General features: G+C 46.1%; 2 protein-coding genes across 3 annotated transcripts in view; one reads left to right on the forward strand and one right to left on the reverse strand.

Moving 5' to 3' along the window:
* Positions 1-27,500, forward strand: part of LOC147010194 (epidermal growth factor receptor kinase substrate 8-like protein 2) — a 133,355-nt gene that overhangs the window by 4,864 nt on the left and 100,991 nt on the right. The window lies entirely within an intron of this gene.
* LOC147010195 (epidermal growth factor receptor kinase substrate 8-like) lies at positions 7-13,039 on the reverse strand. 2 transcript variants are annotated; one of them, XM_085861450.1, is made up of 7 exons: positions 12,816-13,036; positions 8,630-8,676; positions 8,428-8,492; positions 4,307-4,471; positions 788-937; positions 384-442; positions 7-276 (listed from the first exon to the last, which is right to left on the reverse strand). In XM_085861450.1, the coding sequence occupies exons 1-7, from the start codon at positions 12,878-12,880 to the stop codon at positions 18-20; spliced, it is 810 nt and encodes a 269-aa protein (XP_085717576.1). In that variant the 5' UTR covers positions 12,881-13,036; the 3' UTR covers positions 7-17. The 2 variants fall into 2 exon arrangements, with proteins under 2 accessions (XP_085717576.1, XP_085717577.1); XM_085861451.1 differs by having other exon boundaries at positions 32-276; positions 384-438; positions 12,816-13,039.

Consider the following 27,500-nt stretch of genomic DNA (forward strand, 5'->3'; position numbering starts at 1 on the left):
CATCGGTAAAGACAAGGTTAAACCTGACTGGTTCCTGGTACTGTTTCCATTGGATAGTTTGGCCACCTCAGTCCTTCACCTGTTCGATCTGATATCAGCTCAATGGAGGAGTAAATGAGAGTTGAAGGTGGTGACGGAGTTCTTGATCTGAGATCTGCGCTGGTAGGGTTGTGCGAGCGAGGAGGTGTTGCACTTCTTGGTGTATTTAAAGGGGGAGTAGAGGATTGAGAAAGTGTTTCACTCTCAAACACACTTCCATCTTCTTCGTCTTCCCCTCTGAAAGAACAAATACAGTTGGAAAAGGCAAATGTTGCACCATCAGTAGCAGCTGGAGAGAAAGGATGATGGTGAACAAAGAGGAAGATCAAGAATGGTTTCCTCACTCATTGATGCCTCGATACGCCTGCAGAGATCCCTGGATGTCGGCTTGAATGAGATCTGTCTGCAAGACACATGAACCGAATGACAATTCTGAAGGACAAGCAGTAACGAGGATAACATTTGCACAAAACCTCATCTGTTTCACTCCAAAGCAAACAGTGGCCTCCGATACGATTCACCCTCCTCCAGAGTTTTCACATTTCGATGCCACCTGAGCTGATTTCATGATGTTTTAAAATCAAACCAAGTTCAGTGCCTTCAGGAAGTATTCACATCCTTATGAACCTTGTCACATTTTGTTGTGTAACAGCCGGAATTTAAAATTGATTACATTTGAAAAGACAATTGTCACCGAATATAAGGAGTGAGAATGATTTCCATTGAACTATGACATCATTATACCCACCCTGGCATCACCACATGAGAAGAGGTAAACATCTGGAGCCGCCTGGTCCTGGGGTTGCCAGGTGAGAGCCAAGATCGCGGGGTCACAATCGGTGCCTGGTACTTCCTGGCACGAGATGATGTCTTCCAACAATATTCTCTCAATCACGTCCTGTTGGCACGCAGCACGCGGTGAGAGGTTTATATTTGCCAACGCATTGCTAGTGGTTAAATATACACTAGGATTGAGTCTGAGGAATTTGAGCACTTATGGGGAGACATCACTATATTAGTTTCCTCTTCTAAAGGTCACTGATGGACCTCTTAAGGTATTTGCTTACATCATATATATATATATATATATATATATATATATATATATATATATATATATATATATATATATATATATATATATATATATACACACACACGCATACATACAAACGTACGTACAGCAGGATGGCCGAGACTCTAGAGGTATGCACAGTCGCCTCTCTACTCTCCAGCAGAGGTTTGAATCTTGGCCCAGATATAAACTGGAATCGAGGCAGGGTGATTCATCAATGTGTCTGGCATCCCTCAGGGGGATGTTTCACTGGGTGTCTCTTCTGCTGACACGAGTTGGTGGATGGTAAAAATCCCACGGTGTCCGTTGTAAAGAGTTGGCAAGCTATTGATAGCACCCTCAAAAGCTCTTGCGCCACAAACCTGAGCTTCAACTCCTCCAACTCCAGCTCCACCCCTGCCAACCCGAGCTCCAACCCCACCAATCTGAGCTCCACCCCTGCCAACCCGAGCTCCACCCCTGCCAACCCGAGCTCCACCCCTGCCAACCCGAGCTCCACCCCTGCCAACCCGAGCTCCACCCCTGCCAACCCGAGCTCCACCCCTGCCAACCCGAGCTCCACCCCTGCCAACCCGAGCTCCACCCCTGCCAAGCCGAGCTCCAACCCCAGCTCCACCCCTGCCAACCCGAGCTCCACCCCTGCCAACCCGAGCTCCACCCCTGCCAACCCGAGCTCCACCTCCGCCAACCCGAGCTCCACCTCCGTCAACCCGAGCTCCACCTCCGTCAACCCTAGCTCCACCTCCGCCAACCCTAGCTCCACCCCCACCAACCCGAGCTCCACCCCCACCAACCCGAGCTCCACCTCCCCCAACCCGAGCTCCACCTCCGCCAACCCGAGCTCCACCTCCGCCAACACCAGCTGCACCTCCGCCAACCCCAGCTCCATCTCCGTAAAGCCTAGCTCCACCCATGTCAACCCTCGCTCCACCTCCGTCAACCCTAGCTCCACCCATGTCAACCCTAGCCCCACCTCCATCGACCCTTTCTCTTGCTCCACCAACCATAGCTTTCACTCGAATAACCCGAGATCTTGCTCCACAATTCCTCGGTCTCACTGCACAATCCTCAGTTCCTGTTCCTTCCCATACACTCATTTCCCACTCCCCCCCAAAATCTCCTTCCCACGCACTCCTCTCTGACTCACCCTAAATTCTCCTTATGAATAATTCCTCTCCCACTCACCACAAAACCTCCTTCTCACTCACTCCTTTCCCACCCTCTATTTTTATAATCACCATAATCATAAAACCTGTAAAATCATAACTGACATGTGGTTTCGTCGAAAAGAACAAAGGTTCAACAATTCCAACGTTTCAGCCACAGGGTAGCCTTCACCTGAGTCCAACGCAGACCAGGTGTGTTCAAAGCCTATAGCAGATACCCTATGGGAGGTTCAGAGCGACATTGGCCTGCAAAAGACCACGATGTTCAGGAGACCATTGTTTTCTTTCACGGCTCCATGTCCAAGTTTACCTCCATAAGCTTTCATCCACCCAATGAGCCATTGAGGTTTGAGCACAATGTTGTCTGGAAATGCATCATTCCTTGATTTCCCAACAAATTTCAACATTCTAACTGGTGATCAGTAATCACGAGTTACGGATCAGGAATCGACGACATGATTGGAAATGTTGAGATGTTCTGTGTCAAAGGTGACGTAAATGATATCACTATTGTGGTTACCGTGGGAAAGGACACTGGTGCGGACAGCTGCATGGACATGTGGAGCTCGGCAAAGTACAGGAATGTTGGAATTACTTGGAGGACAGCTTTGTTGAGTCGAAAATGTCCAAATGACGTGACAGATCCTCCGACATTGAGGAATGGACTGGGGGAAAGACTTATTATAGGACGTGCTGATCTGAGCCAATGGTCAAGCCTTTGGACAGACTCTGAATGTGGACTTTTAGTCGCCTGGCTTCGGATTGACCTTGTGTTCAATGCAATGTAAGGCGAGCAGCGAGTCATTCGAGAAGAGGAGGAACTGCGATGTGAACCAGAGGCGAGCTCCAGCGGAGTGATGGTCACTTTGAGTGGTTGTGTGCGGTGAAGTTCGTTTTGTGAAAGCGAGCTGTGAACGGCAAGGGTCGGGCTGCGGGCGCACTCCGACAGAGTGCGCACGTTGACCACAGTCCTGAGTCGAACCCATTGCGTCTTTGCGGATGTGGGTCCATCGTGCGTGCTGGCCGGTTGGGTTCACGAGGAACCAACACAACTCCGCTGGTGTCACAGAGCCGACATCAAGCAGACAAACCCTCTCTGGACACGGAGGATGAATTACATCAAAGTGTGGTTCTTATTCTTCATTTGTGGTCCTCATGTCCTCCATGCATAGTTGTAGTGTTGTTCGTTTTTCGGATGCTGCCGTTAGGGGTCGCCACAGCGGATCATCCATTTTAATCCGCATACTGATTTGGCACAGGTTTTATGCCGGATGCCCTTCCTGACGCAACCCTGGTCGCCTCTTACGACACATGGATAAGGATTGGGTTTCGCCATGCTTCCGGGATGCCCTACACCCTCTCATAGCGCGGCCCAGCGCAGAGCTCCCGTCCTCAGGCGATCCTCCAACCCAAGCCTCCGAGTAGCCGGATTACAGGCGCACGCCACTATGCCCGGTTCCTCCATGCATCGTATGATGATTAATTTCCTCTACATTCCATGAGTCTTATGTAGCTATGCCTGGTGTTGGCTTCATGGTTAGGATGGTGGGCTTTGGATCCTTGGGTCCTGCGTTCAAATCCCGCTCAGCAGTTGAATTAATACCAGGTGGGGTTAACTCGGCCTGTCATCCTTCCGAAGTTGGCAAAATGAGTGCCAGCATGCTGGTATACTGTGTCGGAGTGGTGACCCGTCCAGGATTGTGCCCAATAGCCAAGGAGACTGCTTTGGCAACACCAACGCTCTGCAAATAGTATGGTCCCAATGTCCTCCTCCTCCTCCTTATGTAACTAACAAAGGATATTGCTGAATCAGCAATGTGATGACATCATGTTGTTAGAGGAGTGAAATAAATACCAAGGATCATCATGTTTTTCAAGAAAATTGTGTTTTTGCCTTCGGCCCAAAGTGAGTCGACAAACAAGAATTGGAAACATTTTGGCCTTTGGTGCTGCAATTGAAATTGACAATGGTGTTTAGTTTGATAATTATCTACCTGCACATAAGTTCACTGCACCTATCACCCACCTGGCTCTCAGGGTCGAGCAGCAAGAGACTATCTTCTTTGAGCCGCAGTCTGAGTTTCTGGGCCCACACGTGACCCTTATCCTGAAGGACGCGGAGCTTACGAACTCCTTCGGTTATTGTAGCGATCCCCCCGTCCTCCTTGGACAGCTTGAAGGTAGTTTGGTGCTGAATAAGGAGGGAACGATGGAGACAGAGATCATAAAATGTCATGTGTGGTTCACAGCCAATCAGGGAGCTCGGACTGGAAGACGTTGTGCAGGGTGATTGGGGAATGGTGGTGGTGGTGGTGTTGGTGGTGGTGGTGGTGGTGACGGTGGTGGTGGTAGTAATGGTGGTGGAGATGGTGGTGGTGGTGGTGGTGATGACGGTGGTGGTGGTAGTAGTGGTGGTGGTGGTGGTGGTGACATGCATCATCCTGCACACAAATCCTTGGGGAATTGAAATGGTGCATGTTTATCTTTTCCTGGAACCACGTGACGTGCACATTTTAATAAACATCACAGTATGAAGTAATTATAAATATTTTTAATTACAGTTTGTTTTCCCTTTGAGGAGATGTAGTGGTTCTAGTAAACTAAAATGGCGCGCGGTAGAGCGCAAACCTCCCTCCGCCAGGGTGAACAGTTTACGATTCGTTTCCCACCGAGAGGTCGGATCTGGATCCGGATCCTGATCTGAACCAAAACGGAATCAATTTGTCCTTGTCACGCGCAACGTGTACACCAAGTTTCGTCCGAATCCGTCCGTAGCGTTTTCGATATCGTGCTCGATGGTTTGTTTGTACGTGTACACGTGATGTGGATGGTTTGTTTGTACGTGTACACGTGATGTGGATGGTTTGTTTGTACGTGTACACGTGATGTGGATGGTTTGTTTGTACGTGTACACGTGATGTTGATGGTTTGTTTGTACGTGTACACGTGATGTGGATGGTTTGTTTGTACGTGTACACGTGATGTGGATGGTTTGTTTGTACGTGTACACGTGATGTGGATGGTTTGTTTGTACGTGTACACGTGATGTGGATGGTTTGTTTGTACGTGTACACGTGATGTGGATGGTTTGTTTGTACGTGTACACGTGATGTGGATGGTTTGTTTGTACGTGTACACGTGATGTGGATGGTTTGTTTGTACGTGTACACGTGATGTGGATGGTTTGTTTGTACGTGTACACGTGATGTTGATGGTTTGTTTGTACGTGTACACGTGATGTGGATGGTTTGTTTGTACGTGTACACGTGATGTTGATGGTTTGTTTGTACGTGTACACGTGATGTGGATGGTTTGTTTGTACGTGTACACGTGATGTGGATGGTTTGTTTGTACGTGTACACGTGATGTTGATGGTTTGTTTGTACGTGTACACGTGATGTGGATGGTTTGTTTGTACGTGTACACGTGATGTGGATGGTTTGTTTGTACGTGTACACGTGATGTGGATGGTTTGTTTGTACGTGTACACGTGATGTGGATGGTTTGTTTGTACGTGTACACGTGATGTGGATGGTTTGTTTGTACGTGTACACGTGATGTGGATGGTTTGTTTGTACGTGTACACGTGATGTGGATGGTTTGTTTGTACGTGTACACGTGATGTGGATGGTTTGTTTGTACGTGTACACGTGATGTGGATGGTTTGTTTGTACGTGTACACGTGATGTGGATGGTTTGTTTGTACGTGTACACGTGATGTGGATGGTTTGTTTGTACGTGTACACGTGATGTGGATGGTTTGTTTGTACGTGTACACGTGATGTTGATGGTTTGTTTGTACGTGTACACGTGATGTGGATGGTTTGTTTGTACGTGTACACGTGATGTTGATGGTTTGTTTGTACGTGTACACGTGATGTGGATGGTTTGTTTGTACGTGTACACGTGATGTGGATGGTTTGTTTGTACGTGTACACGTGATGTTGATGGTTTGTTTGTACGTGTACACGTGATGTGGATGGTTTGTTTGTACGTGTACACGTGATGTGGATGGTTTGTTTGTACGTGTACACGTGATGTGGATGGTTTGTTTGTACGTGTACACGTGATGTGGATGGTTTGTTTGTACGTGTACACGTGATGTGGATGGTTTGTTTGTACGTGTACACGTGATGTGGATGGTTTGTTTGTACGTGTACACGTGATGTGGATGGTTTGTTTGTACGTGTACACGTGATGTGGATGGTTTGTTTGTACGTGTACACGTGATGTGGATGGTTTGTTTGTACGTGTACACGTGATGTGGATGGTTTGTTTGTACGTGTACACGTGATGTTGATGGTTTGTTTGTACGTGTACACGTGATGTGGATGGTTTGTTTGTACGTGTACACGTGATGTTGATGGTTTGTTTGTACGTGTACACGTGATGTGGATGGTTTGTTTGTACGTGTACACGTGATGTGGATGGTTTGTTTGTACGTGTACACGTGATGTTGATGGTTTGTTTGTACGTGTACACGTGATGTGGATGGTTTGTTTGTACGTGTACACGTGATGTGGATGGTTTGTTTGTACGTGTACACGTGATGTGGATGGTTTGTTTGTACGTGTACACGTGATGTGGATGGTTTGTTTGTACGTGTACACGTGATGTGGATGGTTTGTTTGTACGTGTACACGTGATGTGGATGGTTTGTTTGTACGTGTACACGCGATGTGGATGGTTTGTTTGTACGTGTACACGCGATGTGGATGGTTTGTTTGTACGTGTACACGTGATGTGGATGGTTTGTTTGTACGTGTACACGTGATGTGGATGGTTTGTTTGTACGTGTACACGTGATGTTGATGGTTTGTTTGTACGTGTACACGTGATGTGGATGGTTTGTTTGTACGTGTACACGTGATGTTGATGGTTTGTTTGTACGTGTACACGTGATGTGGATGGTTTGTTTGTACGTGTACACGTGATGTGGATGGTTTGTTTGTACGTGTACACGTGATGTTGATGGTTTGTTTGTACGTGTACACGTGATGTGGATGGTTTGTTTGTACGTGTACACGTGATGTGGATGGTTTGTTTGTACGTGTACACGTGATGTGGATGGTTTGTTTGTACGTGTACACGTGATGTGGATGGTTTGTTTGTACGTGTACACGTGATGTGGATGGTTTGTTTGTACGTGTACACGCGATGTGGATGGTTTGTTTTTACGTGTACACGCGATGTGGATGGTTTGTTTGTACGTGTACACGCGATGTGGATGGTTTGTTTGTACGTGTACACGCGATGTTGATGGTTTGTTTGTACGTGTACACGCGATGTTGATGGTTTGTTTGTACGTGTACACGTGATGTGGATGGTTTGTTTGTACGTGTACACGCGATGTGGATGGTTTGTTTGTACGTGTACACGTGATGTGGATGGTTTGTTTGTACGTGTACACGTGATGTGGATGGTTTGTTTGTACGTGTACACGTGATGTTGATGGTTTGTTTGTACGTGTACACGTGATGTTGATGGTTTGTTTGTACGTGTACACGTGATGTGGATGGTTTGTTTGTACGTGTACACGTGATGTGGATGGTTTGTTTGTACGTGTACACGTGATGTTGATGGTTTGTTTGTACGTGTACACGTGATGTGGATGGTTTGTTTGTACGTGTACACGTGATGTTGATGGTTTGTTTGTACGTGTACACGTGATGTGGATGGTTTGTTTGTACGTGTACACGTGATGTGGATGGTTTGTTTGTACGTGTACACGCGATGTGGATGGTTTGTTTGTACGTGTACACGCGATGTGGATGGTTTGTTTGTACGTGTACACGTGATGTGGATGGTTTGTTTGTACGTGTACACGTGATGTGGATGGTTTCTTTGTACGTGTACACGTGATGTGGATGGTTTGTTTGTACGTGTACACGCGATGTGGATGGTTTGTTTGTACGTGTACACGCGATGTTGATGGTTTGTTTGTACGTGTACACGTGATGTTGATGGTTTGTTTGTACGTGTACACGTGATGTGGATGGTTTGTTTGTACGTGTACACGTGATGTGGATGGTTTGTTTGTACGTGTACACGTGATGTTGATGGTTTGTTTGTACGTGTACACGTGATGTGGATGGTTTGTTTGTACACGCCAGTGAGAATTCCTCCTGAGTGTGCCGACATCCTCACCTCCACTGAATGGTCCAACACAGCGCTCATGGTTGTTGCACATTTTGAGAAGGATTTTCGTTGATCTGTTTCCAAAACACAACTCGGTTAATTGATGGACAAACAACAAGGAATTCATCACAACATTTGCCATGTGGGAGAATCACGTGTTCTCCTTTGTTACCGGTTCGTAGTACAGGTGTGCTCAGACGTGTTACCTTACCGAAGACTGCTTTAGAATTCGGTTGAGGACGTTTATGGAGTTCGATCCTGGTGGAAAGGAGAGAGAGGGAAAGGGAAATGAAGGAAACACATCCCTGAGGTCGTGAAGGGGAGGGGGGAGGGGTTAAGGGTAACGTGGTTTCATGAAAGTTCACGTTAATTTGGGAGATTGATGGGAGGGGGAGAGGAGAGGGGGTTGGAGATTGGTGGGAGGGAGGATGAGACACATGAGAACACAAATGGTATCTGGAGGAGCCCGTGAAGCTGTAAGATGTAAACCCCCATGACATGCATCTGTAATAGTTTGTGTGAGTGCCATCAGTCCCATCACTCTTGAACCCATTCTTCCTGTACACTGTACTACTGAACCACTCTCAAAGGAATGTTGTGCTAAATATCCGGTTGGAGTACATTCCACAGGTGTGTGTACGGTTCGTTAGACTCCTCCAGTTGTTCCCTTTTTTCCAGGTAATCCCATGTCGCCTCGATGGGACTCAGAGCCTCACCCTGGGGCGGCCATCCTAACACTTGGAGCACACCAGCTGTAACCTCGCTCCCCAAAACGCTCGAATAACCACCTCGACCATTTTCTCCCATTATCCACACCTGGAGCGTTTTCCGTTCGTTTTGCAAATCCATCATCGATGCTCACGTCTATTGATGCGATTATACGTCATAATCGCCGAACTGTGTGTGCTTTATGACATCATCAACAGCATACAGTATGATGAACCACATCGGGAGCATTTGCACAATTCGGTTTTGGTCCATCACCACCTTTTTGTGATGTGCAGAATTATTCACCATCGTCATCGACAATGAAGTCACGTTCTCACTACCAACAACAACAAGAAGAACCTTTACAGCCTCAGATCCCATCCCACCACCAACCAATATTGATGTGAAACAACGGAGGATATGACCCTGGTTGGTGAGCAGATATACCACTTGCTGACCATCATCAGTGGAAGGAGGATTGTCCTTCGTTTCAAGTTCCGAAACAATCGACAAGTTCGAAATCCCAGAAAGTTTTGGAAGAATTTGTGAGATGCGCGCGGCTTTGAGCACATTTCTCTCTTGAGAGGTGTTACTATGACCTTTCACGTTATCAAGACTAGACCGGCACTAGGTGGAGCGCACACCTCCACCAGGATGAACAGTTCCCGTCTTGTATCCACTGATACGATGGATCTGGAACCGGACCTGAACCGAAATCGAATCGGATTGTTGTTGTCACCTACCAAGCTCATCCACCCACTTTTGTCATCACCTGTCCATCATTACCCTCGCCGAAGGGACAGGGTATTGAATTTTGGTCCATTTGCTTGTTACTTTGAAAATAAATAAATTTGACTGTTTGTCTGTCTGTCTGTCTGTTTGTCTGTCAATCGCCTGCAGGTCACAAATTCTAAACCGATTGTCATGAAACTTTACCGAGCTGTAAGTTGTGGATGTAGCGTCAACTGAGAAGCCCATTGATTTTGAGGTCAAAGGTCATGTTGAGGTCAAATTTCTAAAATCCTCAATTTTTCTCTGATTGGTTTGAAATTTGAAGAGGATTTATATTTCAGGTTACTGAATCAACCAGGCAATTATTTTTGAGGTCAACATGGACCAAAAAGTCAACATCGGCCCAAGGTCAACAACTAAGGAGGTATTTCTTCTAAAATCCTCAATTTTAATCTCATTGACTTGAAATTTGAAGAGGATTTGCACATCAGGTCAGTGAATTCAACCACCAACTATTTTCGAGGTCAACATGGGCCAAACGGACAACATAGGCCGACTTTCTACAATTGTCAATTTTCATCTGATTGACTTGAAATTGGAAGAGGAGTTGCATATTTGGTCACTGAATTAAACCAGTCAATTATTTTTGAGGTCAACATGGACCAAAAGGTCAACATAGTCCCAAGGTCAACAACTAAGGTGGTATTTCTAAAATCCTCAATTTTCATCTGATTGATTTTAAATTTGAAGAGGATTTATATTTCAGGTCACTGAATTCAACCACCAATTATTTTGTAGGTTCACATCGGCCAAAAGGACAACAGAGGCCGAATTTGTAAAATTGTCAATTTTCAATCGATTGACTTGAAATTTGAAGACCAAATCCTGACAAATCTCACACTTTCACTTTATCTCTCCGAAAGGACCGTCTGGAACCTCCCCCCCGCCCCCATATCTACTTTCTCAACAATCCTCTTGAAGAAGTCCTTTTATTCAAGCTTCTGGGTCTCACTGTCTGCCATGATCTTTTCTGGGAAAGCCACATCTCCAACCTGGCCTCCAAAGTCACCGACTGGGTATCCTCTGTCGTGCAAAGTCCTTCCTTGGCATACCTGTGCTCCTGATCACAAACAAAGCTTTCATCCGCAGCTTGATGGAGTACTGCTCTCCCCTCTGGGCTGGTGCTCCCACCTCTTACCTTTCTCGGCTTCACACTGTGGAAACCAAAGCATTTAGGATCACTGGTATCTCCCGCGATGAGGCTGAGTCTTAGGGTCTCTCACTCTCTCATCACAGGCAGGTTGGTGGTCTTTCTGTCTTCGACCATCTCTTCTCCAGCCTCGCCCCCCTCCCCCTTTGCTCTGTCTGAGATATATCCCTCCCTATTTCTGCAGGGTGCTCATGGTCTGCCAGCAATCCCCTTCTGGTAAAACTACCAAAATCACGAACCACTGCTCACCTTCACTCTTTCATTCCTCTTTTTCCTGCCTTTGGAATAATCTCCCTCACTCTCTTCAATCCCATTCTTTCCTCCAGGTTGTTCACCACCACCTCTTATCATCCCCCATCCAAAACCTCGATCTTTTCTACCCCCGTTAATCCACCCCAATCCCACCTTCAAATTCCCTGCTTTCCTTCCTGAAAGTCCCTGTAGTGTCCATCTTGTATACCCCCATGCTCCCCACCCCATCCCTCTCCCTTCCACAGATCTAATGTCTCTGTTCCCCTGTTTTGTCCTTCCCTCTCCGCCCCTCTTGTCTCCTGCCGCCCCTCTTGTTGTGCGCTGTGTGTTAGCTCTCTCTCGTATGAGCCTCGACAATGCACACAAAAATAAAGGACCATTTGCATATCAGCTAATTCAATTCAAGCACCAATTCTTTTGAGGTCAACATAGGCCAAAAACCCCGAAGAAAACACGTACGGTCCCTAACGCCATGCTTCATTGGGATGAATCCTGATTCATAAGCACCTGGTCAGCCAAGAAAGCTCCCAGGTGAGCAGGGATCGGGTTCACGAGATTACAGGGAAACATCATGAGGACGAGTTTAATTACAGAACTGTACACACATTGTGGGGTCCACGGGTGTTGGTGTATAATGTTTATCAATCACTCCACTTGTACTGATTTAGAACTGTGTGTGTGTGTGTGTGTGTGTGTGTGTGTGTGTGTGTGTGTGTGTGTGTGTGTGTGTGTGTGTGTGTGTGTGTGTGTGTGTGTGTGTGTGTGTGTGTGTGTGTGTGTGTGTGTGTGTGTGTGTGTGTGTGTGTGTGTGCGCGCAGTGTCCTTTGGACTGTTTGAATAAACCAAAGCGCAAACAGAAAGTGTACGAAGCAGTTTTAAGAGACATATCGACTATAAAATGATCCCTCATTCGATTTAATTCAACAGATACTTGTTTAATAAAATGAACACCTCTTTGTTCAGATTTCCTGCTGATAGAAATGTCTCCATTTTCCTCCCTTACCTTATTTTCCTTCCCTGTTCTCAATCTTTTCCCCAATTCCACCTCTTTTATACTTTTGTACACAAAATATGTTCATAGTTCCCAATCACATTGAAATACAGTGTGAGCTTCCTCGACCAACATTATCTGACATCAACATTTTCATGAAAGACCTCACGACTGAGAAAACTGAGACTATATATATATATATATATATATATATATATATATATATATATATATATATATATATATATATAGTTCCAGGACACAAAGACTGATGGATATAATGGATACAAAGACACGATTTACTACTTACACGTGCCAAAGGAAATATACCTCCAAGCGACATGACACAGGTAGGGAGTGGAAAGGGGAGAAATTCGTCAAAAGCATCTCCTGGGTGGACACCAACGGTCCCAGGACGCGCAAGCAGGTAATAAAGGTGTATCTTAATGATTATAAATGAACGAACTGTATGTGCGGGTAGGTGGACATGGACAGCATAACTACCTGTTTGGAATGGCCAAGTCCCGTCCGAGGCCTCTACTTCTGTAACTGAAGCCTGGTCTCTCCATCCGATCCGTGGTCCGACACCACTAACCCAGGTACACCGGCTCCTAATGTCACGTGCCCCGAGTGCTTTGGGTACAATGTTCTTGTAGGTAACCAACTCGTAAGGAAACTTTGCACCCTCTCTCACCACCCGAGGCACCTTTTCCTCTGATATTTATATTGTGCACCCAAGTCCTTGTAAATATATCACAGGAACAGACAAAGTCCATTTGGCACGATTGTCCTCTACGAATTGGTATCGCGAGCTTTGTACCTGCGGGTCGTGCCGAACTGTGTCTCCCTACAGAAGACGAGAGGTTGCGCAACACCGATATTTCTCCAACAGGCACAACAAATATATTATGTCAAGAGAATCGTGACGTCATTCCAAATGGGGCTATTTTGAGTCTGAAACAACACTGGAAATGATGAACTTTTAAATTAAAATAATTAATGACCTTCGACGAGGTGGTGCAGCACCACCTCATGTCGTCCACCATCATGACCCACAATCTTTTTTGCCCCCAATAACCCTTCCTAACCGATGGTGCACAGTAGTGTCAGATTTTGAGAGACCGGACCACACACACACACACACACACACACACACACACACACACACACACACACACACACACACACACACACACACACACACACACACACACACACACACACACACACACACACACACACACACACACACACACACACACACACACACACACACACACACCTAACCTCACGATTCAGAATCATCTTTAAGAGTCGATCAATTTAGTCTCGAACCAAAATGATCTATTTTAAGAAATGAAGAGATGGTTTTTTTAAAAAAGAAAAACGTTTTTAGTACCAAGTAGCAAGTTTTGCACCGACAAGACCGACCTTCATGACTGGGCGCCGCCATCTTTAAACTTCAGTGGTTTGTGGGATATCATCTGCAAAATTGAACATGCAATGATTGTTCTTCAAAACAATGTCACCAAGGTAGTTAGGGGGGGGGGGGGAGTCCAGGTCAATGAATCTTATGAATATTCTTACCAAACACAAGACTTATGAACGAGAGGAATACTTTAATGTCACGTTAGAACACGTGTGAAGCACAAGATGGCGGCGCCTATATAGGTATAGACGACAACGACCCACCGTGGATGCTGACCCAATTGGCGTGACCACTCCTTTTCCTCCATCGGCTCTTTCAATACGAAACTGCTTAACAACAAAACAAATTTAACAAGGAGTAGTTATAAGAACCTGCAATACAAGAACTAGAAACATCCCAGTTAACGTCACTGGTGAAAGTCACGAGGCAGTTCAACGTCACGATCTGTGAAGATATAAACCCGAGACGTGATGACGAGAGTTTCTGGTAAAATAAAATTGGGATGATTAAGAACAATCGCTAAACTGCGCAGCCTTGGGGATGATTCTACCCCACGACAAGCAAGTACACAGCAAATGTATTGTTGCGGTTTTGAAAGGCCCCGGGCAGTTACATCCAACACATAAAGGAACCACAGAGTTTAGATATGTCCGTCGTATTTTGTAGACATGTCCGTCGTGTCTTGTAGACATGTCCGTCGTGTCTTGTAGACATGTCCGTCGTGTTTTGTAGACATGTCCGTCGTATTTTGCAGACATGTCCGTCGTATTTTGTAGACATGTCCGTCATATTTTGTAGACATGTCCGTCGTATTTTGTAGACATGTCCGTCGTATTTTGTAGACATGTCCATCGTATTTTGGCGATATGTCCGTCGTATTTTGTAGACATGTCCGTCGTATTTTGGCGATATGTCCGTCGTATTTTGGCGATATGTCCGTCGTATTTTGGCGATATGTCCGTCGTATTTTGGCGATATGTCCGTCGTATTTTGGCGATATGTCCGTCGTATTTTGGCGATATGTCCGTATTTTGTAGATATGTCCGTCGTATGTTGTAGATATGTCCGTCGTATTTTGTAGATATGTCCGTCGTATTTTGTAGATATGTCCGTCGTATTTTGTAGATATGTCCGTCTTATTTTGTAGATATGTCCGTCTTATTTTGTCGATATGTCCGCCGTATTTTGTAGATATGTCCGCCGTATTTTGTAGATATGTCCGCCGTATTTTGTAGATATGTCCGCCGTATTTTGTAGATATGTCCGCCGTATTTTGTAGATATGTCCGCCGTATTTTGTAGATATGTCCGCCGTATTTTGTAGATATGTCCGTCGTATTTTGTAGATATGTCCGCCGTATTTTGTAGATATGTCCGTCGCATTTTGTAGATACGTCCGTCGTATTTTGTTTCGTTACATTGCCTCTCCCCTTGTATCAGTGGACAGGGATATGTGTTGTATTTGTGCAGCAGGTTCAAACTCCCTTTGTAACTCTTCTTTCTCTCCCCATCTCTCTTAATCTTTCTCTCTCCTTCTCTGCACAATTTACAGCGAGCACATCCATACACAGAAACAACACGCTTTATAAAACCAACTTTACACATACAAAACTCACATGATCAATCTGATCCATCATCGTGCTTGAGTGCCACTCGGTGCTGTGTGGCACCAACATGGTAGCGCTTGAGTGCTGAGTAACCACTGAGTGCAGCAGGACAACAGAAGTGCACCAATGGGGAGGCACCACCCATGAAAAACAAGCAGCGCTCGATCCTTAGAGCACACCTGTCGCAGGACTTAATAAACCGCGCATCCGAAGGCAAAGCGAGGTGTTTGCATCCAGGGAACAATGAGAGCCAGACGGAGTCTGCGAGGAGCGAGCTGTGCGAGCACAAGTCTTTGTGAGGACGGGATCTGCTGGGAGAGATCGAGCTGGTGCTGTGGAGCAAGCGGATAAGCTGTGGAGTTCTTTCCCCGGACGTGCTGACAAACACATACTGCCTTACACTATCCTCTCTTTCTGTCCCTATTTATATTCATTCACGAGAAACACACAAGAGCAATCAATGATTTCCCCCTCAACTCGTTCAGAGCTGGGTAACTGATTCGCATTCACGATCTCCTCTATCTCATTATGAAGCATTCACTCGCATCTATCCCAACACAGCACATCACACCATCACCCTCTTATCACTCCCCCCCCCCTTTTTCACCCACAGGCTTATGTTGGGTGAGTCAGGGGTCACCAATAAGCCCAGTCTTATTGTCTTCTCTCTGGCTATTCCTCTTACTTGTCTCATTTCCTGGAGTGACTGAGGCGCCTATATGTCTGTAGTTTCATGATAAGGTGACTGTCTAAGGGGCTTGTGTGTTTAAGGGTTAGACTTTCTTTTGTAACACTGCATTGCTTGTTAATACGTGCCTGTTTGTTAACACAGCCAATCATTTCCAACCTGCCTGATTGTCTCTTTCTCCATTGGTTAGACACTAGTGTGTAAGTAGTAGATGGGAGTTTTGTCCAGCTGTTTCGATCCGGTCAGAGGCTCGCTGATGCCCACTTATGGTTCAGCTCGGCCGTTCTGTTCTTGATTTATCGGAGTGGGAACATCGAGAACGCAGTTCCTTATTTTGTGGGATTAGTTTGCCAGGAAGGTAACGTGGGAACTGGACGCAAGGACCTATTGATCATCTCAGTTGGCATCAGTAGTTGCTTAGCAACCCGTCATGCTGTGGAATTATCTGTGGTTCATCGGTTTCAGGGTCAAAGGTCGAGAAGCGGGTCTGGTCTACCAAGCCCCTCGTGACCCGGCCGGCAAACCTGTAACAGTATAGTGACATGAAACTATGAATCCAAAATGAAATCCCTTAAGTGTTCGGAGAGGCTACGATGTTGGCCAGAACACCGAGGTTGCGTCAACGACGTAGGGTATTCATTGATGATGCAAGTTGGTGACTCATTAGCACACGTGCTTGAAGGTAGGCTAGTCTTGGACCGGGGGTTAAGTTCAGGATGGCCACCTGGTGCCTTGCTGACAGGGACTAGTATCGTTTGGAAACAGTCAGCAGGGGTTGACAGCTCAGAAGGGATGTCTGGTGGCTGTGGTGTAGGTTCCTGCAGGTAGAGATCCTCGCAAGGTAACCAGGTTTGTTGACGTCCACGTATCTTGACACAGAAGAAACCTGCTAGATGAGGTTTGCAATTGCGAGTAATGCAGAGGGTTGCACCAATGCTGTGCTTGATTAAGCGGTAAATTACAATCCATCATTGATCATCAGGATGTAGAAGAGTCATTGTTTTGGTAGAGATGAGTGCGATTTGTGCTCTATGAAAGGTAGTTTGTAGATCATCAGACCAAATGACTCTGCCTTGTGTTTTGGCATCCTGTCACTGCATCGTCCAAGGGGGACAGGAATCTGGCGCGACCAGAGATGATTCGAGCTGGAACCGTGAAAGCACCGATGAACGACTTCATTCCACCGACCTTGGCTGGGGTAGAGCAGGTGGATAGTGTTGTCACGTGATGAGGGCTTGCCGAAATAGTGCAGTTAGAACAGATCCAGCCCAAAATGGTTGTGCTCTTTGGACAGATCATAGTTTGGATGCTGAGAGGTGTCGGCGGCATTTGCACAAGGCATGCAGAACCAGTCCCTAGTTATGTAGCAATTCGTCCAAGGTATGACCAGTGACCACGTCCAAGGTTTTCTTTTTAAAAGGTTCAAGTACCAAACCGCTCAACAAATTCTCAACTTATTGATTTAAAATGATGCATGAGTACCTCTGTAGATGTAGCTTATATTTTTATTATTTTTAATATTAAATATTTTAATTTTTGTCCTCTGCCCACCGAAGGTGGACGGAGGTCATGTTTTCACCACTGTGTGCCTTTTTGTCTGTTTATGTGTACAACATCTCAAACAGTTGTGAACAGATTCGGATGAAACTTGACGAGCAGATTGGGTACGTGACAAGGAAGACTTCCTTCAATTTTGGTGAAGATCCGAATCCGGATCCGAGAATTCTGAAAGTGATTTTTCACCATCGAGATGATAATAATGCTGAAATAAAACGATAAATATCACGATATCTGAAAAAGTTTTGGGCGGATTTGGACGAAACTTGGTGGATGAGTTGGTTAGGTGACGAGAACAAGCCCATTCAATTTTAGTTGAGGTCCGAATCCAGATCCGGTCTATCAGTGGGATACAAAACGTAAACTAATCAGCCTGGCGGAGTTATGCTCTCTACCGAGTGTGCTTCTAGTTACTACTAGTCGTAACCCAACCCTCTTAGCAGAAGGTTGGAGTATTTCCTCTCCTTTCCTCTGTTTCTCCCCTCCACCTATTCCTTCATCTCCTTCCTTATTCTGTCCAAGAGTTGTCCCACAGCTTCACAATCAGTTCAAACCCTTTATCACCATGCTCTTCCATGAGCCTCGATGTTGTAGAGAAAAAGAATCGTATATTTTCTCATTATTTTAGCTCATTTTAATCAAAATAATTCCAGCTGTGTGTGTGTGTGTGTGTGTGTGTGTGTGTGTGTGTGTGTGTGTGTGTGTGTGTGTGTGTGTGTGTGTGTGTGTGTGTGTGTGTGTGTGTGTGTGTGTGTGTGTGTGTGTGACCGCTGTTTCTCGACAACCACTGGTCCGATCTAATTGAAACTTGCCAGGTATATTGCTGGGGACCTGAGTTTGTGCCTTTTCAAGGTTAGATATTAATCGGACAAGTGGTTCTCAAGTTATGGCCATTTATTTACCAAAGCAATGACATGACACGTTGCTATGACGTCACAATTGACGTGACTGCTTGTTTTTTTGTTTTTTTTTTCTTTTCTTTTTTTGTTTTTTTGTTTTTGCACTTACGGCCACACACGTACGGGCACGCACTAGTTTAATTAAAATGCATGAAACTCTCAATTCGTGTAACGTTTTAATTATTGTGACTCGTCGGACATTTCTGCACACACAACCACACTGGACCCTTGATGTCCCCCTGCGTGTCCCCCAGGCTCGTCGCTAGGGGGGGCATTTGGGTGCAATGCCCCCCTATGGCGCATCTGGTGCCCCCCCCCCCACTTGTACACCTTGTGAAGACCTTGCTGTTTAAGAGTTCACCTGTGTGAACTAAAACCCTTATTCCAGATGTTCAACATGGTGAATAATAAAGCCTTCTTGGATAAACTGTTCTTTAATAATTTCCTTCTTTGAATAACAGTCAAGAGATAAGTGTGCGCTTCCCAGCGCATCTCCAAAAGCAATTGGCAAGACAATACAGTCCAAGACGACAAGATAAAAGATAATAACACAAGCACTAACACCGGCAGCCAAGACCTCGTGTTGAATGTCGATGTTGTGGGTGGTTTTATATATATATCGTGGATCATTTAGTGTTAAGGAATAGCCAATCAGCGTATTCCATATGGAGACCCCATTGAGCAGGTTACCTGATTGGTTGTAAGTTAGGTATAAATGTAATATCGTCATAATATGATTAAGGAAAAGACATAAATTTACATTATTAAAGATGAAGTGCACGAGCACCACGTGACCTTCACAACCCGTCAACCCTCCATCTTACAAAAGTAATTTTATAATAAAAATTAATATGTGTGTTTGCAATCGTGCTTACATTTGAAATGATGCAGATAAAACCTGTTTTTGATGCATCGATCATTTAATAAATAAAACCGTCAACCGTGAAATCTCGCGAGACGCGAGATTAGTGACGCGAGTCGCGAGATTAGTGACGCTAGTCACGAGGGACCAATCACAGAGCACGAGCTCGCCGCAGGAGGTAAAGACGTGGATGATGGAAATACGAAAATGGCTCAGAAAAGGAAAAAATGCAACCGACGAAAATGAAGAAGATGATGAAAGACATGTTGTGGGAGGAGTTGGAGGAGGAGGAGGAAAAGACGATCATGTCGATGAAATACCGACAGAAGCTGGCCAACCTGGCCAAGCCAGCAACGTGGGCCCTGCGGCTGTAGCCCAGCGCAGGTAGCCGAGTTTCCACGCTCGGCGGCCGCCTCGGGGTCTGGTGTGACTGTCAAGCCGCTTCCCGATGATCTTGGAAGTGAGAGACCGAATCGAGTTGTTCTACAGCGGTACCCTGGCCATCTGTTGCAGAACAAGAGTCGCTCGTTTGTGTCCTCGTGGTACCAGACTAATGAATGGCTGGAATACAGTGTGCAGACAGATGCAGCATTCCGCTATCCATGAAGGAAGTTTAACACCGCACGTGGCCCAGTGGACTCTACTTTCACAGTGCGAGGCTACCGGAATTGGAAACATGCCGTTGAGAAAGGCAGGGGGTTTCACAAACACGCAACTTCAAAGGAACATTTAACTTGTGTTTTGAGGTGGAAGGAGAATGAGAGGCGCATCGATTGTGGTGAGGAGATTTCCGCACTCCTCAATGCTGACCAGCTAAATAGAAACCGGTACTATGTGTCTGCTCTTATAGATGTTGTGGGATTTCTCACCGAAAATCAGATACCTTTTAGAGGGAGCCTTGATAATTTTCAGGATATGTCAGACGGGCACAGTGGGCTCTTCCTCTCGCTTTTAAACTACGCACTCAAAAAAGGCACCGAGCTTGCCGAAATAATCAAGCATATCCCACGAAACGCAAGCTACACTAGTCCGGAAATGCAGAACGAACTGATCTGCACATTGAGTAATGTTATGAGGATGCCATCGTGGAAGAAGTCGGCACATCGTGGTTTACCATCAACGTGGATGGGACGAGGGACCCCACTGAATGTGACAACATATCAATCATCATTCGCTTTGTATCGGCATCAAATGAAGCAACAGAGCGTCTACTCACAATAGCTACAGCCGACGCTGGAGATGCAAAAACATTGACAGACCTAATAATTGCAGAGCTGATAAAAACAGGACTTGACACGTCAAAAATATTAAGTCAGGTGTACGGTGGTGCTTCGGTAAGGGCTGGGAAGCACGGTGGGGTGCAAAAGTTGTTGCAAGAGATATTGGAAAGAGAAATCCCCTATGTGCACTGCTTAAATCACCAACTCCATCTGGTAGTTATCCACGCACTGGCAGTAGAGAAAGCTGTAACTGATTTCCTCGAGGTTTGTTGTTGCCTGTACAAATTCTTCAGAAAGCCCACTGTTGCTGCACAGTATAAAGGTGAGCGGTTAAAACGACTTCTTGATCAAAGGTGGACGGGACATTTAGCCACCGTGTCTGTGATCATAGGATGTTTTAAGGATATCACATCCTTACTGTCGGAGATTGATGCAGAGCGCGCCTACGGTGCAGAGATGAGGATGGACGCTATTGGGTCATTCCATGTCAAATCATCAAAGAATCTGCCGTCATCTCTCAGATTTTTGTAAAACTTTGGGAACCAATTGGGACCCATGAAAAACGGCAAGAACTCAAATATTTTTGCTAACAGCCTCTTAATTAGTGAGATACAGACTAACGAACTTTGGACTAATTAGCACGACGTCGCGAATTCAAATGGCCATATCTCTCAAAGTATAACACCGAGAGAGCTGGTTTTGGTGTCATTTTAAAGGTAGTTTCATGCCCTATGAATTTGTCTGGGCAACATTTTCCTACCTCCAACCACAAAAAAGTTATCACAAAATATAAACTTCAATCGTGAATCCCCAAAAAAATGTGTCCTTCAAATTTCCTAAAATTCATCCCAGAGGTACCTTATGATGTCAAGAAGCTTCCACATAAATTTTGTGATGGGCTCTCCAATAGTTTCTGAGATATGAGCAATAATGTACATGTACGTATGGCATATAGGTTCGAAAATCAGCATTTGTAATGTATTATACAATCATTCTAACCTAGCCATGACAGGGAACACAGGGAACGACCATCAATTGCTTTGAAGTATCATATACTTTCATTTTCAACTGGGCCTGAGGGGAAGAAACAAGTGCTGCTGTTGCTGCATTGAAGAGGAAATTGAAAGCCTAAGTCAGGTTAGTGAACACTGTGTACTTGAACTCACTTATTGATTGTATAATACATTACAAATGCTGATTTTCGAACCTATATGCCATACGTACATGTACATTATTGCTCATATCTCAGAAACTATTGGAGTGGCCATCACAAAATTTATGTGGAAGCTTCTTGACATCATAAGGTACCTCTGGGATGAATTTGAGGAAATTTGAAAGATACATTTTTTGGGGATTCACGAATGAAGTTTTTATTTTGTGATAACTTTTTTGTGGTTGGAGATAGGAAAATGTTGCCCAGACAAATTCATAGGGCATGAAAATACCTTTAAAATGACACCAAAACCAGCTCTCTCGGTGTTATACTTTGAGAGATATGGCCATTTGAATTCGCGACGTCGTGCTAATTAGTCCAAAGTTCGTTAGTCTGTATCTCACTAATTAAGAGGCTGTTAGCAAAAATATTTGAGTTCTTGCCGTTTTTCATGGGTCCCAATTGGTTCCCAAAGTTTTACAAAAATCTGAGAGATGACGGCAGATTCTTTGATGATTTGACATGGAATGACCCTATTGGCCTTTTGCGGGAAGTCTCTGGGCCTGCCTTCATGTTCATTGCTATCTTTGTACAAAAACTGCTGATGTTGTTAGGTGGCCCTAACAGACTCTTGCAGGCAGAGGACAGGGACTTGCTAACGGGGTTGGAACTGGTGGCGAGTGCTACAGAGTTCGTGAAGAAACTCCGCTCTGAAGATGAGTTCACTGATCTGTGGAACAAGGACGACGATGCTCTTGCACTTCTACACCTGCACCACCAAAACGGAGACGCACAATGCATAAGAACTTGGAACAGTTTGTAGTTTTGGAGACTACAGGACAAAACAACGACAATGACAAGATGGAACTGCAGAGGGTTTTTTACAGCACAATTGACGCTGTGCTTGGCGAGATCGCTCGGCGCTTAAGTGAGCGCAACACACAACTCGCCCGTTCACTCGCTGCCTTGAATCCTGAAAATGGCACGTTTTTGGATCCCCACTTGCTCCAGCACATCATGACATGAACAAAGTCAACCATCAGTGAAACAGAGTGTGTGGTTGCAAAGCAGTTTATTCGCTCGCAGACAGAAAAGCAGCCAAACGAGAGATGGACCACACAAAAACTCCTCTCAACATACCACAAAACGCTGGAAGCCATGCCAAGTGTAGTGACTGCTATGAGACTTGGACTAACAATTGGTGCGTCCACTGCCATGTGTGAAAACTCATTCTCAACATTGAGGAATGTCTTCACTGACCATCGACGGTCCATGCGCCATGCACTCAAGGTACAACTGGTACGGCTGGCCTTCGAGAGAGACCTCACACGTAAATGCCTGAATGAATGGAAGGAGAAGGTCCTCAGAAGATTCCACACCGAGACACGTCGCCTGCAGCTCTTCTGACAGCGAGTACAGTGGGATAAAAACTATACGAGGAGTTCAGATTGTGTGTGTGGTTGCAGTGTGGTTGTGGTCAGCTGCTTTGTACTTCTGATGTTTAAGTTAAATGTTGTGTTTGGTGCTTTGTGCATAACCTTACCTCTGTGTAATTGACTGCTTTAAATGCGGACCTTGTGGTATCTTCAGGCCGGTCGTATTTGCTGTTGATAGTTTAACGTGATGATCGCAGGTCATAGCCTCCTGTATCTTATTTCATAGTCCACTGATTCTGGTGCCAACCTCCCCCATTTAGTTATTGTATCTCTGGTATATTAATTTTCTAATGCCAATTCTTGACAACACCTTGTATAAGTTCACCTGAATTGGTGCTAATTGTCTAATCATTGAATATTTGCATTGTGAATGTGCCAGTTTGTTGCGGCTCTCCTGCGTTCGAATAATTTTAGGCCAAAAACATCGGAACATATTAAATCTAGCTGAGATCAATTTGGTTAGTATGCGACGGCAACGTCAGTATAGATGTGTCAATGCTGCATGAATACAATAGTATACCGGGTTATCAAAAAATTAAATATAATAATTGTGCCCCCCCATCCAGTTCATATGCCCCCCTTAATACTGAGCCCTGGCTACGGGCCTGGTGTCCCCATTTACCTGGTTGTTCCTTTACCTGCAGTGTGCACCGATGAGATGCCGTGATTACAGGAACTCTCGAATTCCAGTGATTGTGGCTTCACGTAAACAGATATTATCTAATTCATTTTTATATCCTTCATATCATCTCCTGTGGACTTTGGGCGTTTTTGACCTCATACCTGTTTGACGAGGTTCTTCACCCTATCGACTTCCTTGTGTTTATAGCTCTGGTGCAGGTTATTTAATTCTCCGCCATTGTCGTCATCGAATTTTTATTTGAATCCCCTCCAAACACCCCTTTTTTTATGCAATGTTGTCTTTGTCACTAGAAAGACACTTGGGAGAGCACGCACGTCTGCCAGGGTGAACGGTTTACCTTTTGTAACCCACTGATGGGCTGGATCTGAACCAACATCGAATCGGCTTGTTCTTATCACCCCGAACCAACTCATCCACCTGGTTTTCTCATAACTCGTGCATAACTTTTTGAGATATCGTGATATGTATCGTTTTTGGCCCCATTTCTCAAAGGTGAAGAATCAGTTTTAAAATTCTCGTGTCCGGATCCTGACCAAATATGCGTGTTGCTGTTAGGGTTAGGGTTAGGGTTAGAGTTAGCTAACTTAGCTAATTCAAATATTGGCTAACAAATCCACCGGCATGGATTGGCCGGTCACCTACAAATACAAAATATTTCAGGACGACTGCTTCAAAACTGTGGAGAAACATCGTGTGGCAAACACACAAACGCTACAGACCAACATAATTGGCAAAATACTTTCACCAAGTAACAAACAAACACAGACAGACAGACAGGGGTGAAAACAAGGGACTCACCTTCGGCAGCAGAGGTAATGACAGGGGCTCACATTCAGTAGCGGAGGTAATGACAGGGGCTCACCTTCAGTAGCGGAGGTAATGACAGGGGCTCACCTTCAGTAGCGGAGGTAATGACAGGGGCTCACCTTCAGTAGCGGAGGTAATGACAGGGGCTCACCTTCAGTAGCGGAGGTAATGACAGGGGCTCACCTTCAGTAGCGGAGGTAATGACAGGGGCTCACCTTCAGTAGCGGAGGTAATGACAGGGGCTCACATTCAGTAGCGGTGGTAATGACAGGGGCTCACATTCAGTAGCGGAGGTAATGACAGGGGCTCACCTTCAGTAGCGGAGGTAATGACAGGGGCTCACATTCAGTAGCAGTGGTAATGACAGGGGCTCACATTCAGTAGCGGTGGTAATGACAGGGGCTCACATTCAGTAGCGGAGGTAATGACAGGGGCTCACCTTCAGTAGCGGTGGTAATGACAGGGGCTCACCTTCAGTAGCGGAGGTAATGACAGGGGCTCACATTCAGTAGCGGTGGTAATGACAGGGGCTCACATTCAGTAACGGTGGTAATTACAGGGGCTCACATTCAGTAGCGGTGGTAATGACAGGGGCTCACATTCAGTAGCGGTGGTAATGACAGGGGCTCACCTTCAGTAGCGGAGGTAATGACAGGGGCTCACCTTCAGTAGCGGAGGTAATGACAGGGGCTCACATTCAGTAGCGGTGGTAATGACAGGGGCTCACATTCAGTAGCGGTGGTGACAGGGGCTCACATTCAGTAGCGGAGGTAATGACAGGGGCTCACATTCAGTAGCGGAGGTAATGACAGGGGCTCACATTCAGTAGCGGAGGTAATGACAGGGGCTCACCTTCAGTAGCGGAGGTAATGACAGGGGCTCACCTTCAGTAGCGGTGGTAATGACAGGGGCTCACCTTCAGTAGCGGAGGTAATGACAGGGGCTCACCTTCAGTAGCGGTGGTAATGACAGGGGCTCACCTTCAGTAGCGGAGGTAATGACAGGGGCTCACCTTCAGTAGCGGTGGTAATGACAGGGGCTCACCTTCAGTAGCGGTGGTAATGACAGGGGCTCACCTTCAGTAGCGGTGGTAATGACAGGGGCTCACCTTCAGTAGCGGTGGTAATGACAGGGGCTCACCTTCAGTAGCGGAGGTAATGACAGGGGCTCACCTTCAGTAGCGGTGGTAATGACTGACGTTTCTACAGAAATACATGATGAAGATTTTTTTTTTTTTAATCTATAGCATTTAAAAATTAAATGAATAAAAAGATCAGCAAATCGACTCAGCACAATATGTGTGAGAGTCCACCAATAGCTACGATGGAGTACGTGTGGGAAGGAGAAATTTTGCTCCAAATCGATGTGTGCAGGTGGGAGCCGGGGAGAGCAAGCAGCTCTTGATCACACCTGATGCGTCGGTGAGAAGCAGAGGTTGAGGTTGACGCCAGTTGGACCACCAGTACTCTCCATTCGGTCATGGTTCAGCACAACTAAAGCCTCCGGAGCTGAGGTCTTGGATGCCCACTCCGTCAGGCCCGATAAACTGTGTTCACCTCAGAGGAGTCGAAGCTGCTTATAGACAGCAAGGTTGAGTTTCTGATCGAACAGTTGCACAGTGTTCAAGTGTGTCACATATTTTAAAGCAGAAGTGTCCGTCTGTCCGTCCGTTCCCAAACTACTCCCTCGGTGTTGGGGCGAGCCCCGCAAACCTTCTGTGGAACGTTTTAGGGTCCCCGCCGGTGTCCTCAGGTGGGTGTGAGGTTTCATACATTCCTCCAAACAATTATGATTTTGAGTTTCGATCCGTACGAAGCTGCTCCCGATCCGGATGTAACCTCAGAATGGCGTTCACATTCGTTTACGTCACCAATGTTTGTCATGTTGTATTTTGTGAAATTAATGGTGTGGGATTGGATTAATTTGTGATTGGAATGATGTTGGTTGAATGAAAATAGAGAGTTAAGTTTACATCAGAATGAGGAAAATATGTGAGGGTTTCCAATGGTGACATTCATGGGGTCAGCATTTGTAGTTTTGCCATTTTTCCCCCAAAGTGTCAGTGTGTCTCCACCAGAACTCCAAAACCAATGTGTGTGTGTGTGTGTGTGTGTGTGTGTGTGTGTGTGTGTGTGTGTGTGTGTGTGTGTGTGTGTGTGTGTGTGTGTGTGTGTGTGTGTGTGTGTGTGTGTGTGTGTGTTTTGTTTATAAAGCATAACATTCTCTCTGCTAACTCCCCTCTCCCCACCCCTCTCTCCCAACTTCTCTCCCCCACCCCTCTCTCCCTACCTCTCTCTCCCCACTCCTCTCTCCCCACTCCTCTCTCCACACCCCTCTCTCCCGACTTCTCCCTCCCCACTCTTCTCTCCCCACTCTTCTTTCCCCACCCCTCTCTCCCCATCTCTCTCTCCCTACCCCTCTCTCCCCACCCCTCTCTCCTCACTCCCCACCCCTCTCTCCTCACTCCCCACCCCTTTTCCCCACTCTTCTCTCCCCACCCCTCTCTCCCACCCCTCTCTCCCACTCCTCTCTCCCCACCCCTCTCTCCCACTCCTCTCTCCCCACTCCTCTCTCCCACTCCTCTCTCCCCACCCCTTTTCCCCCACTCTTCTCTCCCCACCCATCTCTCCCACTCCTCTCTCCCCACCCCTCTCTCCCACTCCTCTCTCCCCACCCCTCTCTCCCACTCCTCTCTCCCCACTCCTCTCTCCCCACTCCTCTCTCCCCACTCCTCTCTCCCACTCCTCTCTCCCCACTCCTCTCTCCCACTCCTCTCTCCCCACTCCTCTCTCCCCACTCCTCTCTCCCCACTCCTCTCTCCCCACCCCTCTCTCCCCACGCTCTCTCCCCACCCCTCTCTCCCCACCCCTCTCTCCCACTCCTCTCTCC

Source organism: Eptatretus burgeri, chromosome 17 (assembly GCF_056783735.1).
Source record: "Eptatretus burgeri isolate ZD-2024b chromosome 17, Ebu_testis_v1, whole genome shotgun sequence".
NCBI classification, from domain to species: Eukaryota; Metazoa; Chordata; class Myxini; order Myxiniformes; family Myxinidae; genus Eptatretus; species Eptatretus burgeri.